Genomic DNA, 17,012 nt, shown 5'->3' with positions numbered 1-17,012 from the left:
TTTGGCATTCAATTAATCAAATGATTCTTAAAAATATCATTTCTTAAATAAACTACATGTACAAACAAGAGGCCAAATTGGTCTGTATCTCTCACTGTTCTACAGCAACTGAAGTTCATATACAATGTAGGTTATTTATACAGATACCATGCCGATTACAAATTTATTCAAATATCAGAGTAGGCTAGGTTTATTCCAACCAATAGTTTCTAGTTGTTCTTCATTCCAGAATACTATTGGCTTAATATCAGGTCTTGGAGTCTCTTGGCTCTTGAGAAATCATTCATAAAACATTTAGGCCTTTGTGAGGAGTCGTTTATAGATTTTAGTCTATTTGATGGCTGTGACCTTGAATATAAGTCAAGGTAATTCATTTCAACAAATTTCGTAACCCTTCACCGCAGCATGCTACCGGCCCCAAATCAACTCCCTTAGCCTCTTGGTTATAGAGAAGTTTGTGATTAAGGATTTTAGCATATTTGACCACTATGACCTTAAATGTAGGTCAAGGTCATTCATTTGAACAAACTTGGTAACCATTTACACAATTTGACCCTTTTTCCCTGTCCCTGAGGCACGAAAAGTTTCTGTAAATTTTTATCTAAATTGGTTTTATGATTTCGAAGAAGTCTAAAATGTAAATTGTTTAGGGATGCACAATAGTTCAGCTAGCTAAATGTTGCTGGCTATTTTTTGGTTCAGACACCAACTGATGACCTTTAACAACCAAATCCTAGTAGACACTGTGTAAATTCTGCCTTGATTTCAGGGGGGGGGGGGAGAGACAAAAGTATCAGTATATAATGTTAGTATTTTCTACTGAGGTTTTATATATAATGACAACGGGATTTTCTAAAAATAGTCATGGTACAATTTAATCATGACTTTACAAATCTGAATCCCAAACTCTTTCAAGTCCTTTATAATTGTCTGAAGTTTGATAAAAAAAAAGAAGAATGAAGCAGCTAGAGTGTCCACAAGGATTTACTACAAATAATAATGGTGACATTGACCTTGACCAAACGGCTCTTGACACTCAAGCTTGTCTGAGATATTATAGTCATATTTAATTGTTTGAAGTTTGATCACAATCATTTCAAGTTTACCAAATAGTAAGAGCAAAATGTTATCATCTGGCCAGTCAAAAATAAAACAAAGTGATAATGATGAATAACATTTATTATTTCAAATATGGTCAATGTTCTAAGTGAAGTATTTGTTTTTACATCACATACAGAATGACAACATCAACATTGGAGGGAAAATATTTGTATATCAGATGCCTTCCGTACAGACATACAGTTTACAGATCGCAATTTACATCGTAACGTTGAAATCTAGAACAGGGTTCATAATATATAGATTTCTGCTGGACTGTGATATCTGTATTTTTAAACTGATATTATGAAAGTAGAATCAGTAACTTAAAAGTCTCGCAGAAATTGAATGATGTATGATAATGATACTTTTATGTTAGGTAACAACCATATGTTCTTATACAGCTCTCACTTTCATGTCATTAATTTTCATATAAAACGTACAGGCTATATAACAACATGTTATTCTTTAAACCAGTGACAAATTTGAAAGTATTTGTTGTGTTTAGATCAAAATATTTATACAAATGAAATAAGTATTAAAACCAAATTTCAAATTACCAGTGAAAAACTTTCAAAGGATATACATTTGTCATCAGTCTTCAACCTTGAGCGTAAGGAACTAAACTTTATAGAAACAAGGATATTGTGTATATATTATTGTAATATATATTATTGGTTAAATATCTTTTTCGCATAACAAATTAACACATCAAGATAACAAATATCACATAACAAAATCTACCTTAAGTATACCCACGAAAATTTTCAGGGGTGCCAACTCACCCGCATGAGACAAAAAATTCACGTAAAAAACGTTGAATATATAGAAATAGAACAAGATCAATTGTGTAACATAAATATCAACAATGAAAGATAAGTTATTTCATATTTCTTAATATTGAAGCTTTCTAAACAGCTTGATTATTTTCTGAAAGTGGAATTTTTCATATGATTAATAATTCAAAGTAGAAATATTTTTGACGACAATATTTTGAAAGCAGTAAAATTTTAATTTATAAAGGTCAAATGAATAATGTTTGTTCAATTTTAACAACAGTCAAAAATACTGACACACTGATTACAATTAAAACATCACTGTAGCCACATACATTTAACAATTTGAGGGAACAAAAGAATTGAGTCATTTCAAAGTTTTTGCAAAACTCTGTTTTGTTTGAACTTGTGTTGTCTGTCTTGTAGTTGGTTTTCCAACACATCAGGTAGTTTATCATCTGTGAAATAACCTGTAATCAAATAACCATAAGAAACATAAATTAGAATTAGTTAAAATCAGAATGAAGCTTTTACAGAAAAATGTTAAGGATATATTATAAACACATAACATGATAATAATATAGTGATAAACAACAATTAACCTGACGCCAACAAACACTACATTTCCTAACAAAGTGTACTTAACAATAAGATAGCTATATGTTCAAGAGAAAATAGTTACTGATCAATGGCCTCTCATTCAGGCATACAGAGTTATAATGTCTACATATCCATCATTCATGGTTTATCCATCATTTATGGTTTAACATTTTAAAGATGGACACATAAATGAAATATCTTACCTGCCGCAAAGTCTTTAATGTTATCTGGACGGTTTCGTAAAACATCACTGTAATTGTAAATTAATAAAAATATAGTTACATACAAATGGTGAAAGTAAACTTATAAGATTGTAGGAATATTTCAATAAATAAAATATGTCAGTTACATCACTTTCTATAACTTTTCATCAGTTATATGAAGATATAGATCAAATTTGTTACACAGATGTATAGCAAAAAAATACTACTGTATTCAGTGCACTACATCTAAGGATAAATCTGTTTTATTATTCAAACAAATTCAGTTTTGCTATGAAGCTTGTAATTTAAGAAAATTAAAATGCAGTACTTTAATTCATCAAACTTAATTATTTCAGCATACTATGCACATATCTCTTGTATTTAGCAGGATTAAAATATAATCAAATAAATGTTTTACCCAAGAAACCCTGCAATCAGACATTCAACTTCTGGATGGTTCCGTAAGTATTTTTCATTTTCAAGTCTTGTTTGTGTCTGAAATGAAATAAAAGGATTCAAATATAATTCCACATCATGATGTCCTAGTGTCTCATGTACTAATGAAACATTTTTGTTTCTTTTTTTTTTTTACCTTATTAATTTCTTGGTACATTCTTTCATAAACTCCCAACATAACCATCCTATACCCAGCCACATTGATTAGTACCATGTACCACACAAAGATTGTATAGGAGCTGCATTTGGAAACAGGTAACATTTCCAGCATAGGATTATTTAACACAGAAAGGGAAGCTACACGATTTTAATGTTGCTAATGCCAATCAAAAGTTCAAAACAAATTCCATATCATTATGTAGTGATTATTTTTTCATTCCTAAATGTACATGTTACTAAATATGTTTTCCTGTCTGATCATGAGATGTACTGTAAATTGTTCAGATGTGAATCACAATACGTGTACTCCATTAACATGAAAAAAAACCAGATTTACTCACACATATTAAATGAGCTGCACTCATTATTTCATTGCTATTCATATAATTAGCACTTTAATTGTTTGCTTCAGAAAATTAATGTTGCAGAACATTTTGAGATCGCAAATGAATCTGGACCTACAATATATCAACTCATACAAATTGATAGTAGTCTCCGGACAAAGAGCTATAATCTTCCCCCTGTACACCATGTCGTAAGTAAACAGGTTTAATGAGAACCACATCTGAACATCACTGTTCACATCATTTTCCCATATATATTATATAAATAGGTGTTGAGTGGATATAAAACATTGTCCCTTGCCAAGATTCCCCAATATAAATATAAGAGACTTAAGTGAAACTCCTGAGTAGGAAAACCATGAGGAAATAAGGAAATATCACGAATATCAAAAACATATCTGATCATGACCCACACCGAAATAAAGTACAAAAAAAGTATGGGAAAAAAGTACTAAAAAAGCATAGAAAAAGTATGCTTTTTTTGACTCAATTTGGAACCGATATTCCAACACGGTTCCAAATTGAGTCAAAAAAAGTACTAAAGTACAAAAAAAGTCTAACAAAAGTATACCTTTAGTACATTTTATTGTTTTCATTAAGTACAGAAAAAGCACAAATATAGTACAGAAAAAGTACATTAAAAGTACAATAATAGTATAAAGTGCACAGGGCCAAATTGATGGTGTACTTTTTTTGTGCTTTTATACTTTTTTAGTACTTTTACAGGTAAGTCCATAAAGTACAAAAAAAGTACAAAAGTACAAAAAAAGTATGAAAATGGTACAGAAAAAGCAGGAAATTAGTACTGAAAAAGTAGGAAAAAAGTACCAATAAGGTAGGAAAAAAGTACCAATAAGGTAGGAAATTAGTACTGAAAAAGTAGTGGAAAAGTAGGAAAAAAGTACTAGAAAAGTAGGAAAATAGTACTAAAAAAGTACGAAATTTGTACTGAAAAAGTATCAAAAAAGTAGGAAAATGGTATTGAAAAGAAGGAAATTAGGACTGAAAAAGTAGGAAAAAAGTACCAATAAGGTAGGAAATTAGTACTGAAAAAGTAGTGGAAAAGTAGGAAAAAAGTACTAGAAAAGTAGGAAAATAGTACTAAAAAAGTAGGAAATTTGTACTGAAAAAGTATAAAAAAAGTACTGAAAAAGTAGGAAAAAATTACCAAAAAAAGGGACTTAATTTAATGGTGTAGGAAATTAGTTCTGAAAATATAGGAGATAAGCTTAAATGAGAATACTGCATGCTTAAACAATACATACATCAGTCCCATTCCTAAGAGAAATGCACAATTGTATCAAGTGAAAACAAACATTGAAATACAAGATTAGTTATCCAATCACAATTCCACTGAGTATAATTTCATGCCATAGCAAAGTCTGGATCTAATAAGCTCGAAATTTGTTTAAGGGTGAGGTTAAGGATTTACAGATGGACATCTATGTATAAGGGCAATAACTTTTGATAAATTATTCTAATATTTTTTTCAAGCAGGAAAACACAATTTTATATCATGTGTATGTAGGAGATCCAGACAAAAAAAATATACCATTCTAAATAAAAAGGGCAATAACATTTGTAAAAATTGTCGAATCATAATTCCTCTTGAGGAAACACAACAAAAAGATGTAAATAAATAACAATGCATAAATGCATACTGAATACAATGAAGTATGGTATATGCATAATGTTGCTTGCTTAAACTGGTCAAATCCAAGTAAGTGTGAATTCGAAAAATAAAATGTCTGATTCTCTTCATTCCTTTCTTGCTTTATGCGAATCATTGCCCTCAATTCGGACCACAATGCAATATCTTCAAGCTTTCCGTCACTTCAGAATGTACTGCATAATCTGTTGGAAGAAAGAGAAAATTTTAAAATATTTTGTATATCAAAACTTAGAATAATTGTGAAGATTTGTTCAATATAAAAATGTAGATAATTTTCCTTATATATATATGCACCTGATCACTTTACTGTCATTTATTACATGCATGTCTGCTTGGAAGTCTTTTTATCAAGAAAAGCTAGCCACAGGTATACAAGTTTAAAGCTACAACATAAAACTTTTAATTATAAGGATAAGTACTTTAATAAAAATCAAGCTACTCCAGAATTCTCTGACAGTTTGTTTCATCTTAAATTATGCAACTAACTATCAAAATACTCCAAAACACAGATTTTTTTTATTCAATCATTTCTTGAGATCATTTTTTTGTGAATTGATCATGACATACAACAAATTTTCAATGGATTTTATTGACTTCGTTTTTGAATGTATTTTCTTCAAATTCCATATACTATAGTAGACAATTATTAGCTCATTTACCGATATTTTTACATATATTCCCTAAAATAGATATACACATGTTGCCCGAAATGTGACGTTACTTTCGTTCTTATATTCTAACTTAAAAATGTCATTGCTATTTTTTTTGAAATTTTATGCAATATCTCTTGAAATCAACTACAAAAAATTCTGTAAATATTATCAGATGAATAAGCAAATAATTCTTTACATGTAAGTGAAATTTCAATAAATTCCATTGAAAAACGAAGTCATAAAAATTAATTGGAAATTTGTCAAAATGCATGAAATATGTAGTAAAGATATTACGAATTTACCGTTACGTGACAGAAATAAATATGCAATATAACTACGTCGAAGTTCGTCAATAAAGAAATAAAATTCTTCTTGTTCTCAATATTTGGGTGCTATCAATCAGGATGCTTATAAATTCCCAGGCGTATGGTAGCATAAATCTGTAAATTGAATACTTACGATTGAAACACACGTGGATCTCTAGCAGTTCTTTGTTAATTAAACTCGGGCCGTGTAAACTGTAATCGGTGATGAATTCATTATGAAAACCCTGAAACACGAAGTAATCAAGTATTAATATTAACATGTGTAGGCCCCTATTCACCTATATAATGTGAAACGATGTAGGAACGTGCAGAAGACGAAATAGATTTAAATAATAAAATTGTAAACTTACCTGGTCGCGATATCTGTGATATTTTCGGGTGAAAATGAGCATTTGTCGCCAAAAACAACAAGAAAGCTGATATTCTTTGGCCACTTACTGACAGATATTCGATCTTCTTCAGTTAGGCAAGAAAATGAATTTCGTTTTTAGGCTATTCTATATCAAAATCGTGTTTGTTTATGTTTCTTCCGTAGATAAACATCCGGTGAAATTCAAACATGGCTATCAGACTTCCCGCTAAAATCTCGCTGTTTGTTGCATCATGGGATAAAAAAAAAGTTTTGTCGGAGATCTACTGTATCGATTTCATTCTTTTATTACTTGTTTTTTTATATTCTACTTCCTTAACCTCTATTGTTTCATTCTTTTGGTATTACTAATTCAGCATTTAAAGCTTGCACATTGCACAAAATGACCGCACGAAGCGAACTCGTGAAATCTCGGTAGATTCCGTAAACCGAAGTAAACAAACGAGATCACGGCCCCGAGGTCATAGGTGAACCGACCGATGGTAATCTGACACAGGTATAAGCCTCGTCAGTACCTGTTATGTAATCCGGATGTTTTGTTTAAATGAGGGTAGGCACCTGTGATCTGATCGTAGTGAAAGGCAGTCAAGCTTGACAATATAAATTGTTATAATTAACGCCGCGGGCATAAGACTTAGTCTAAGACGGGCAATATGTGTACAGGTGAGACGGGAGGTACACAGGTAACTCCAATAAACAATAAAGCTAGGTATGATTTGCCATTACAGTCGACTGTCGCTTATATTAATTAACACCACGGGTGAAATTAACTTTCGGTACGACGTTAAGCATATATCCTGATCGCTTTGTTAGCTTAACACACAGGTTTCAAGATTTAGTTTAAAACAGTTGAAATATTTTTGATCGATCTTGGTGTAGCAGTTTTTCAAGCCGTCTACTATATCAATTAAAATATTTATGATAGATCTTGGTATTGATCTTGATTTTTGTATACAATAGAGTATTTTATTTGTACACACAACACTCCTACGAGATCATTCTACAACAGATTAGAGTACAGCTACATTGTGTCGTTGTCCGAATTATCGTTCGATCTTGCTAAATAAATATCAGACAAATTAAAGTTTTCTTTTTGTGTTCACTTTCACCATTTCAATGAATGCGATGTAATTCTGATTTAAATACCGGAATATTGTTCCTTGATCATGCCTGTTTGTTGTCAGTCAAGCCATATCGAGATCGAGATCATCACAGCGCTTGACTTCAATATACGTTTTACAAAGAAGCGTCCGAGTGACTATATCAGTATTACACATGTTTATATGAGTATATCGGTGAATATTTTGACAGAACACGACGTGATTTCGGGTGCAATTATCAGATGTAATCTTAAAACCACGTATATCCAGCAAGTATATGATACGCAGACAAAGAGCAGGTGATTTTAATTTCATTTGAATGAATTAAAAGCGTATTACAGGCACGGGCACATGTGTGTTCGTAGAGTGATCCCCGATCTGGTAGAGGTTAACGTTTGGATAAACGAAATGTTTTAAACTCCGTTAAAGAGTTTATAATTAAAGCCAAAATACTGTAACTTCAAAGAACGATCTGGAACAAAATTTTTATAGAGCTAAGTTTTGACGTTCGTCACATGAACGTATAGTAACATTCATCAATGTGAAGTTTATTACTTCTGAGATGCATATGGAAATACAAACGAAAAGTGACAAAGAAATCACCGTTAAAATGTGTGAACCTTACTAACAAAGTACATTGAAGTGAAATACTTATGATAATAATTGTTGAATTTTAATTATCTTTAGATAAATTTCTGTGGTACTGATCAAAGTATGAAAAGTATTTTTTAGAACATAAAAAAGACAAAAAAAAAACAACAAAAAACGAGATCAAAAACATTTAATATTACCAAATGATAATTTTCTGTATCTTATTTGATAGATATTTGTTGTGGTTAATCCTGGGTATTATTTTTTTAGTCTTAGATTTGTAGTCGACTGAAAAAGTCAGATTTAATTTTGAAAATATTAATATGCTATAACCCCTCGCAATGTCTGAAAATATTCTAAGTCCATAATAAGTACAAAAAAAGCACAATGGCATTAGCTGAAAAATTCTAAGTCCCAAAAAAGTAGGAAAAAAGTACATCCATATTTTCACAATCTTTCAAAAAAATTCTAAGTCAGATTTTAGCACAAAAAAAGTACTCTGAAAAATTTCAGAGTCCAAATAAGGTACAGAAAAAGTACCCTGAAAAATTTCTAAGTCCAGAATAAGTACAAAAAAAGTACTCTAAAAAATTTCAGAGTCCAAATAAAGTACAGAAAAAGTACCCTGAAAAGTTTCTAAGTCCAGAAAAGTACAAAAAAAGTACTCTGAGAAATTTCAGAGTCCAAATTTAGTACAGAAAAAGTACTCTGAAAAATTTCTAAGTCCAGAAAAGTACAAAAAAAGTATACTTTTTTGGTACTTTTTCAAAAAAGTAGGAAAAAGTGTATACTTAAAGTAGCATAAAAGTATACTTTAGTGTGCTTTATTTCGGTATGGGGAAGGTCATATAAGAAATCTGCAATTTTCTACACAATGCCCATATTTGGCAATAAAAGGGGCATAACTCCGGCGAAAATAATCACAGAATTCCACAACACGAATTTGTTCAAGCTATTGTGGTAAAGAATATTTGTAGCAAGTTTCTTATAAATCTGTTGATAAACAAAGGTAAGAGAGTGCTAACAAGAATTGTTTATGAATGAGCTTTACCTGAGCAAATATACAATGCCATTATGTCAATAGTTGAAACATGAGCCAAAAGCCTGTAATATATGTTAAACATAATTGCTTCTACTTTGCATTTTGCAAAATCTTCTAATTGAATGAAAAATAGAAAACTTATTGCATTTTATACATAATGTCCATATTTGGCAATAATAGTGTCATAACTCTGCTAAAAATAATCGCGAAATTTTGTAACACAAACTCACATGAGCTTTGTGCTATAGAATGAGAATCTGTTGATAAAGAAAGACTAGAGAGTGCTAACAAAGAAACATAAACAACCTGACATACGGACGTACAGTGCAGGGTATATCATAATATGACCTGTCATTGACAGGCATATAAAAAGGGTTTCAGAAGACATCACACGATAAATACATATGTGTATGGCATCCATTTCTTGCCTTTTCTATCAATATTTGAAAATGTTATGAAAATCAAAAAAATATATGAGGAATTTTTCATCAGAAACAAAGCATTATTAAGATAACATTACCCATTTGAAGTGTTACTTTGTAAATAATTTATCTTTTAGATTTAACACTTCTTTGTTCTGCGTTCTTATATTTGCCAATCTTGGATCAAACAATTACAAAACAATGTACAATGTGTGACGGTTTTAATTGTAAAAAGTGCAACAGTGCTTAACCCTTTGAGGATTTGGTTTGTTTTTGTTTAACGTCCTGTTAACAGCCAGGGTTATTTAAAGACGTGCCAGGTTTTGGAGCTGGAGGAAAGCTGGAGTACCCGGAGAAAAACCACCGGCCTACAGTCAGTACTTGGCAACTGCCCCACATAGGTTTCGAACTCGCAACCCAGACGTGGAGGGCTAGTGATAAAGTGTCGGGACACCTTAACCACTCGGCCCCACCCTTAGAGAAATTATCCTTTAGGTTGGTCAGTAGAACGTTGGACCAGCAACCCAAGGGTCATGGGTTTGATTCCCGATGGAGACACACATTTGCATGAGATTTGTGCTTGCTATTTAACTTTACTACTCTTAATATTGATTATCTTATTCACAACATTGTCTTTCTTGTTATCATACTCATGTAAATCCTTGCTTTTATTTATGTGCTGTACATGTTTATTATTATATATTGATAACTTTGTTAACGATGCTGTGATATTTTCCATATGTTTGTCGTAGTTATAGCTCTTCAGAGCTATTGTTCCTGTTACCATGTATACGGCACAAAATAAAATTTCTTGTATCTTGTACACGTTTACTTTGCTTTAATACCACTACATGCAGCTTGGACAAGGCAATAGCCTCACCAGTGACCCGTGCTCTAACCCTAAACATACTTTTCAGTTGGGTGTTGTTGGACATAATTTATAATGATTGATGAGCTATTATTGTGTTAACTGATGGCACAAATATTTTCAACAATGTTAAAATTATGCGCTTATTTACATGTGATGTACATTGTATCTGACAGCAGTTCACACCTTCATCACACCTTCATGTACAGGACATTGTTCAGTTTCTGATGGAGATTTTGTGAGCACTTTTATAGGCGTGCAGATCTCAAACCATCTCTTTATAATTATGGTACATGTTACATACATGCAAATTTTTTGTATGTAGATATTAACATATATATAATAACAGTTACTCCCCTGCTCAATACATCAGGCTTTAAAGTTCGGATATTCCATGAAACAATGAAAAACCATAGGTATTCTTGTTCTTATACAATATAAAAACAATAATGATCTACTACAACATAATTAGTATTAGTAGACGTAGAGCAGAAGGGTTACTGCTATAATATTAGAGGATTACACGACAGGAAACTTTTGACAGGCTGTCGCAATATCCACCAATGTAATCGGGTGGAACAAGACCTCATATACGTATAGGAGTACAGAAGGGTGTGATATAAATATTGTTTCTGTATTAGAAGGTTATAACATGCGTGCGGTCACCTGTGCAGAACCAGTAAACTCTCCCACTGAAGAATCAGTATTATCATATATATATGTTTGAACCCCCTAATTGTGTCATCCATAAATGACCAAACATAAACTAATGTAGCTATTGATGGGGCGCTGAACAATACAAAACCATAAATCATATGCAGACCGACAACCGACAGGTTGCAAGTTGCAACAATGATGATAAGCAAATTTCTAGACATTTCATTAAATCAAAGTGAACCTTGAATTTGTTAAGTTTGTCCTGCTGTTCCTGTGATAGGGCACCAAGATCATCCTGCCTGGATAAATCATATGGTTCCATCCCATGGGGAGGGTGATGTTTAGGTTTGTCTGCCATCTTGCTGTTATCGCCTTGGTAATACCAATCCCGGTGAAACAGACGCTTGGCGTATTTTATGGGCACAACAAGTGTCTGGTTGATCGAGACTATATGGAAGTAGCGATCAATGCCGCAAGCGATTAAATATGTCGCGTGCATCATCACAAATAATAAAGTAGGCCTACATAATATTCATGTAACCATGGAAATCAAATGAACGCGTGACATTTTTAGTGTCAGCTAATGATTATTACTACATCACTTTAATGGTAAATTTTTATCATAAAGATTAGAGAAATCTACAGTGTAATGAACATTAATTTTGCATGAAAGGGGGAGTAACTACTACAAGCCCAGGGTCGTTGTAACAATTTCTAACAGTTGTAAACATAATCGTTTTGTTAAAAATCTGGCAAGACTACGAAGGGAGATTCAAGTGTAGATTTTAGCTTATTGTCGCCATAACCCTTTTCTTTATTTCATAACGAAAAAGACAAGGTTCATCAGCAGAGGCATGCATTTTTGAAATTTTATTTAGAAATTTAGAAAATTACATAGAAATCTTCGTAATGCTTTTAATCTATATATGAAAGGGCAATTTGCCGAAATAGATAAATCTGGAGACGTTGATCAAAATCTCTTTTGGAAACTACTTAGAAATCGTACAAAATAATATTAGTTGTTGTCAAACTGAAATGAAACACAATGGTGCCACACTTCGTGAACCCGAACAAATTGTAGATGCATGGGGTCACCATTTTAATAAGTTGTTCAAAAATGAGATACTTGATTCGTTTGATGAAAACTGTTTTCAAGATGTACTACTTAAGGTTAATGAAATTCAAAATAAGTCTTATCAAGAAAAAAGATATCTTTTTTCAGAAATGTTTACCACGGACGAAATGCGAGAAGTATGTAAGAAACTTAAGAACGGCAAAGCTGGTGGATATGATAGCCTGGGTTATGAAAACATTAAGTTTGGAGGTGACAGACTATTAAGCTTCATTACCATACTGTTCAATTTAGTTGTAAAATATAAGCATATACCTGAAGACTGGAAAAGAGGAACAATTTTTACTTTGTATAAGGGTAATGGAAAACCCAAAGACGACCCAAATAGTTATAGGGGTATAACGTTAACTCTTATACCTGTCTTTTTTTTTTTTAAATATTCCAGTCAATTTTATCTGTCAGAATGGATTTTTTTACTAGATTCTGAAACATTTCCAAACAGACAACAATCAGTATATATGAAAAAAATATTTAGTCTATGCACTTCCTTTAACTTACAGGAATGTGTGAGATATAATATAGGAAATGACTCTGATTCTTTCGTTGCATTTTTAAATAGCAAAAAAGCTTTTGATACTGTTTGGCACGAAGAGTTACTGCTCAAACTAAAGTTTTCCCGACTGCCCTGTATGGATGTGAACTATGGCAATTATCGAGAACCGAATAAATCAAATTAGAGCGCGCTCAGAATTTTATCGTAAAATCCATTCAAGTGTAAAACATTAGAACTAGAACTGATATGGCCATTTCCCTAATTGGATGGATCACTATAGAAGGTTATACTGACATCAGAAAACTTTTATTTCTTGGTCGTCTTTGCAGACTGGACAGTGAATACTTAACTCATACTATATTTCTCAAACGTCTATTCATGTATCTTTTGAAGGAATCCGGTCAGAATGGCTTTATTCCTGATATCGTGAGAATACATGTACTTCGCAAGTATGATTTGTTTAATCAGTTGTTGCAGTATACTTCAGATACAGTTTTTCTAGACAGTTTAAAATGGAAGTCAATCGTCTATAAAGCTGTTTTTAATTGGGAAGAATTAATGATGTACAATAGAATGAATAACGATTCAGATTTCAGTAGGTTTTTGCTCATACAAGATGTAATTTCTCCACATATTTTATGGACAGCAGCACTAACATTTCCTGAACATCTAAGCAAGTTAAGTAATATAGTTCGATTATGTACTGATTTAAGATCAACAAACATTATAGAATTGTGTCATTTCTGTGGTATTTTATATAATGACCGTCTATCACATATAGTACTCCATTGTACCAAAACTGAAAGTCTTAGAGACGATCTTTGGTGTCTTATTAGTGCTGTTTTTGATATAGAATTGAGCGTGTTCCTACATTCCTTATCGGAATATAACTTAATTCATGTACTACTTGGTGGTAGTCTTCCCTACAGACTAAGTCCATCTGATCATGTGATATGTGTACTGCATAGTGCTATTTTTGTTGACAAAATGTTGCTGTTATATCAGCATTAATATTGTAATACACGTATGGCTAAAAATGGGTTTTTTTTTACAGTTGTGCCGAGTTAATAACTGTTTAATTAATTTCGTTTGTTTGTTATTATTATTATATCACCCCTTACTTCGTGTGTGTTAATGCGTGTGGAAGCCTGAGAGGACTTTGCTGGTAGGACTCTCCCCATCCCCTGGAAACCTCAGCCTTCACATGCATTGTACTAATTTTGTATCATTGGCTACTTACGTGACCTTTCTTTCTGTAGTTATTTAACTATTTCATAATGTATTACCACATCCCTTCATCTCTGTAATTAATTGATGGGTTTATGTTCATTCAATTACCAATTGATGATACTTGATTTGTATTTTGACAACAATGTATATTTCTTTTTGTAACTCTTCAATTTGGAGAAAATAAAGAAATAATAGTAGACCTAACATATTAACACACACCACATATGTCCATGCTAATCAAAATAGGAAACCCAATCATATATTCTAACGGATGGAAAGTTTGTAAACTTTGACGGTCAAATCTAGAACGAAATGATCCAAAAATATCATTTCAAAAGAAGCCGTAACCATATCTTCCCAAGCTAGTTAAAGCTAAAGTGTTAATTTTGATTTTTATGGGATGTTGAAAAGCGTCATATGGCTAAAGATCTATCACAACGAGCACGATAAATGTCAAAATGATACGTTAAACGAGGCTGACGTGAACAAATGTCGAACAATGCGTATACGGTACTTATCTGACGTTAAATCGAATGACTGTTGAAAGGCCACCTTCGATTTTTTAAACAATGGGGTATACTACCTTTGTCGTAGTAAACTGTAAAGTCCTGATCTAGCCATGTTACGAGACATACAAGACACTTGAGTGTATCTGTATTAAGATATAAAAAGTAGACACACATTACTAGTATTACTGCCAAAAATGCAGTTTTTCAATGTTTATACAGTTACGGGAACTTTCTTCTCTCTTCGAGATAAATATTCCACAATGAATGTGTTAATATTAATGTTTTGTGTTAGATGAGGAAAAAGAGACATAAATCTCATCATCATTAGCTCATTTCTGCCTAATTTGCTTAAAATACATTGTAATGTCTTATGAGATAGATCACCCTCAATATTCCAGAGGTTACGTTCACATAATCTCTCTTCACTAGTTTAAAAAAGACATAAAACGAAACAATACCAAACAAATGAAATAAGTTAAAAATATCTTGGTAAGATGACAAATGCGACCATGGTTACTCATATCCTGTGGCAGAGAACGATAGCTTTTAGAAAGATAAAAATTGTGTATACATGTATGTTAAAAGTTTCGAAAAGAAGTTTCGAATTGTTATGCCGTTATAGTAACTTTCTCTCATAGGTTACAGATCAATTTAATCCAATAAAACATTAAACGGTAAATAGTTCATTGCATACACTGAGACTAGTCCTCGTACTTCAATAAGTAAGAATGTATTATGTATTGTCCAACCCCAAGACTGGGAAGAACAGCTTCGTCTCGGCTGTTGCCTCTTAGCAAGACTACTATTCACCGACATTTGCTTTATCAATCGAGTGTAATTTGTTGTCTACATATTGCCTCCATTCATCTTGACACTGTGATAGTAAACAATAATTACAAATGAAGTATACAATTAGTTGACGGAAGTGATAATGCCACATTTGCGACGCGATCAGCTTTTAAAAACAAATGAAAATATTTATGACATCACTCAGAAACCATTGTTTATCTATTGAACTTATATTACAAGAAAACACCTTTACTTGCTCTATACACAAAATCGATATATTGATCCAATATACATATGCATGTAAATATTTACATAGACTTTGTAAGGATCATTTTCGGATTTAAAACTGCAAATGTACTGTATCAGTACAATCAACACTGAAATCCCCGCCATAACTATATAGCTACATTGTAATTAATATGATTACCGCTAGTTTGTGTGATACAGAACCCGTTTGTGATTTACTGTCGTTTGTTAAAAAAAACCCATCAATTGTATCAGTAAATACCCATGGCAGAAAACCCTTAACAAAAACCATTACGTTAGAGTAAATACCCGGGGTAGAAAACCCTTAACATAAACCATCACAGTTAATACCCGGGGTAAAAAATCCTTAACATCAACCATCACACCAAAGGAAATACCCGCGGTAGAAAACCCTTAACACTAACCATCACATTTGAGTAAATACCCGCGGTAGAAACCCTTTACACAAATTAAAAAATCAAAGTAAATACCCGGGGTAGAAAAAGCTAATACCAAATACAACTGTAGTAGAAAACTCTTAACACCAACCATCACATCAAAGTAAATACCCGCTGTAGGTAACCCTTAACATAACCATCACACCAGAGTAAATACCAAATTGTAGAAAAACCCTTAACACAAATCATAACAGCAAAATTAAAGTAAATACCCGCTGAAGAAAACCCTGAACACAAACCATTAAATCAGAGGAAATACACGGGCAGAGACCTATATACTAATATAGGTCTCTGACCCGGGATAGAAAAACCTTAACATAAACCATTACATCAGAGGAAATACCCGGGGTAGAAAACCTTTAACACGAACCTTTACATCAAAGTAAATACCCGCTGTAGAAAACCCATTAACACAAACCATTACATCAGAGTAAATACCCGCTGTAGAAAACCCTGAACACAAACCATAATATCAAAGTAAATACCCGCGGAAGAAAACCCAGTAAACCAAGGGAATACCTGACAAAACAGAGGAGAAAGCGCTTGGCAAAAACACATCTAAAACCCGAAGAAATGTTTAGAAAAAATGTACATCATATTAGAATAAAAAGAGTGTTTCTCTCAACACATTTAAGAAAATATCCAGCCAAAAACAGCGAAAAATTCTACTGAAAACACTAAGCGGGAAACATTGAAATACACATAGAAAGCACACCGATTAAACACTGATGTGTATGATCTGTTATATAACGAAACGTAATTTTGTTTATGTATGACTAAACTTGTAATGTAACCGCTCTCAAAGGTTAATATATATA

At 32.3% G+C, this 17,012-nt stretch overlaps 1 protein-coding gene across 1 annotated transcript; it reads right to left on the bottom strand.

The window, feature by feature from the left end:
* Positions 1-1,161: 1,161 nt before the first annotated feature.
* LOC117334239 (RIIa domain-containing protein 1-like) lies at positions 1,162-11,784 on the bottom strand. The gene is made up of 4 exons (XM_033893735.1): positions 11,579-11,784; positions 3,096-3,172; positions 2,678-2,724; positions 1,162-2,344 (listed from the first exon to the last, which is right to left on the bottom strand). The coding sequence occupies exons 1-4, from the start codon at positions 11,693-11,695 to the stop codon at positions 2,247-2,249; spliced, it is 339 nt and encodes a 112-aa protein (XP_033749626.1). The 5' UTR covers positions 11,696-11,784; the 3' UTR covers positions 1,162-2,246.
* Between the last annotated feature and the right edge of the window lie 5,228 nt (positions 11,785-17,012).

The sequence above is a fragment of the Pecten maximus genome, chromosome 9, assembly GCF_902652985.1.
Source record: "Pecten maximus chromosome 9, xPecMax1.1, whole genome shotgun sequence".
NCBI lineage: Eukaryota > Metazoa > Mollusca > Bivalvia > Pectinida > Pectinidae > Pecten > Pecten maximus.
Note: the sequence above shows the minus strand (reverse complement) of the source record. Positions and strands in the feature narration are given on the sequence as shown.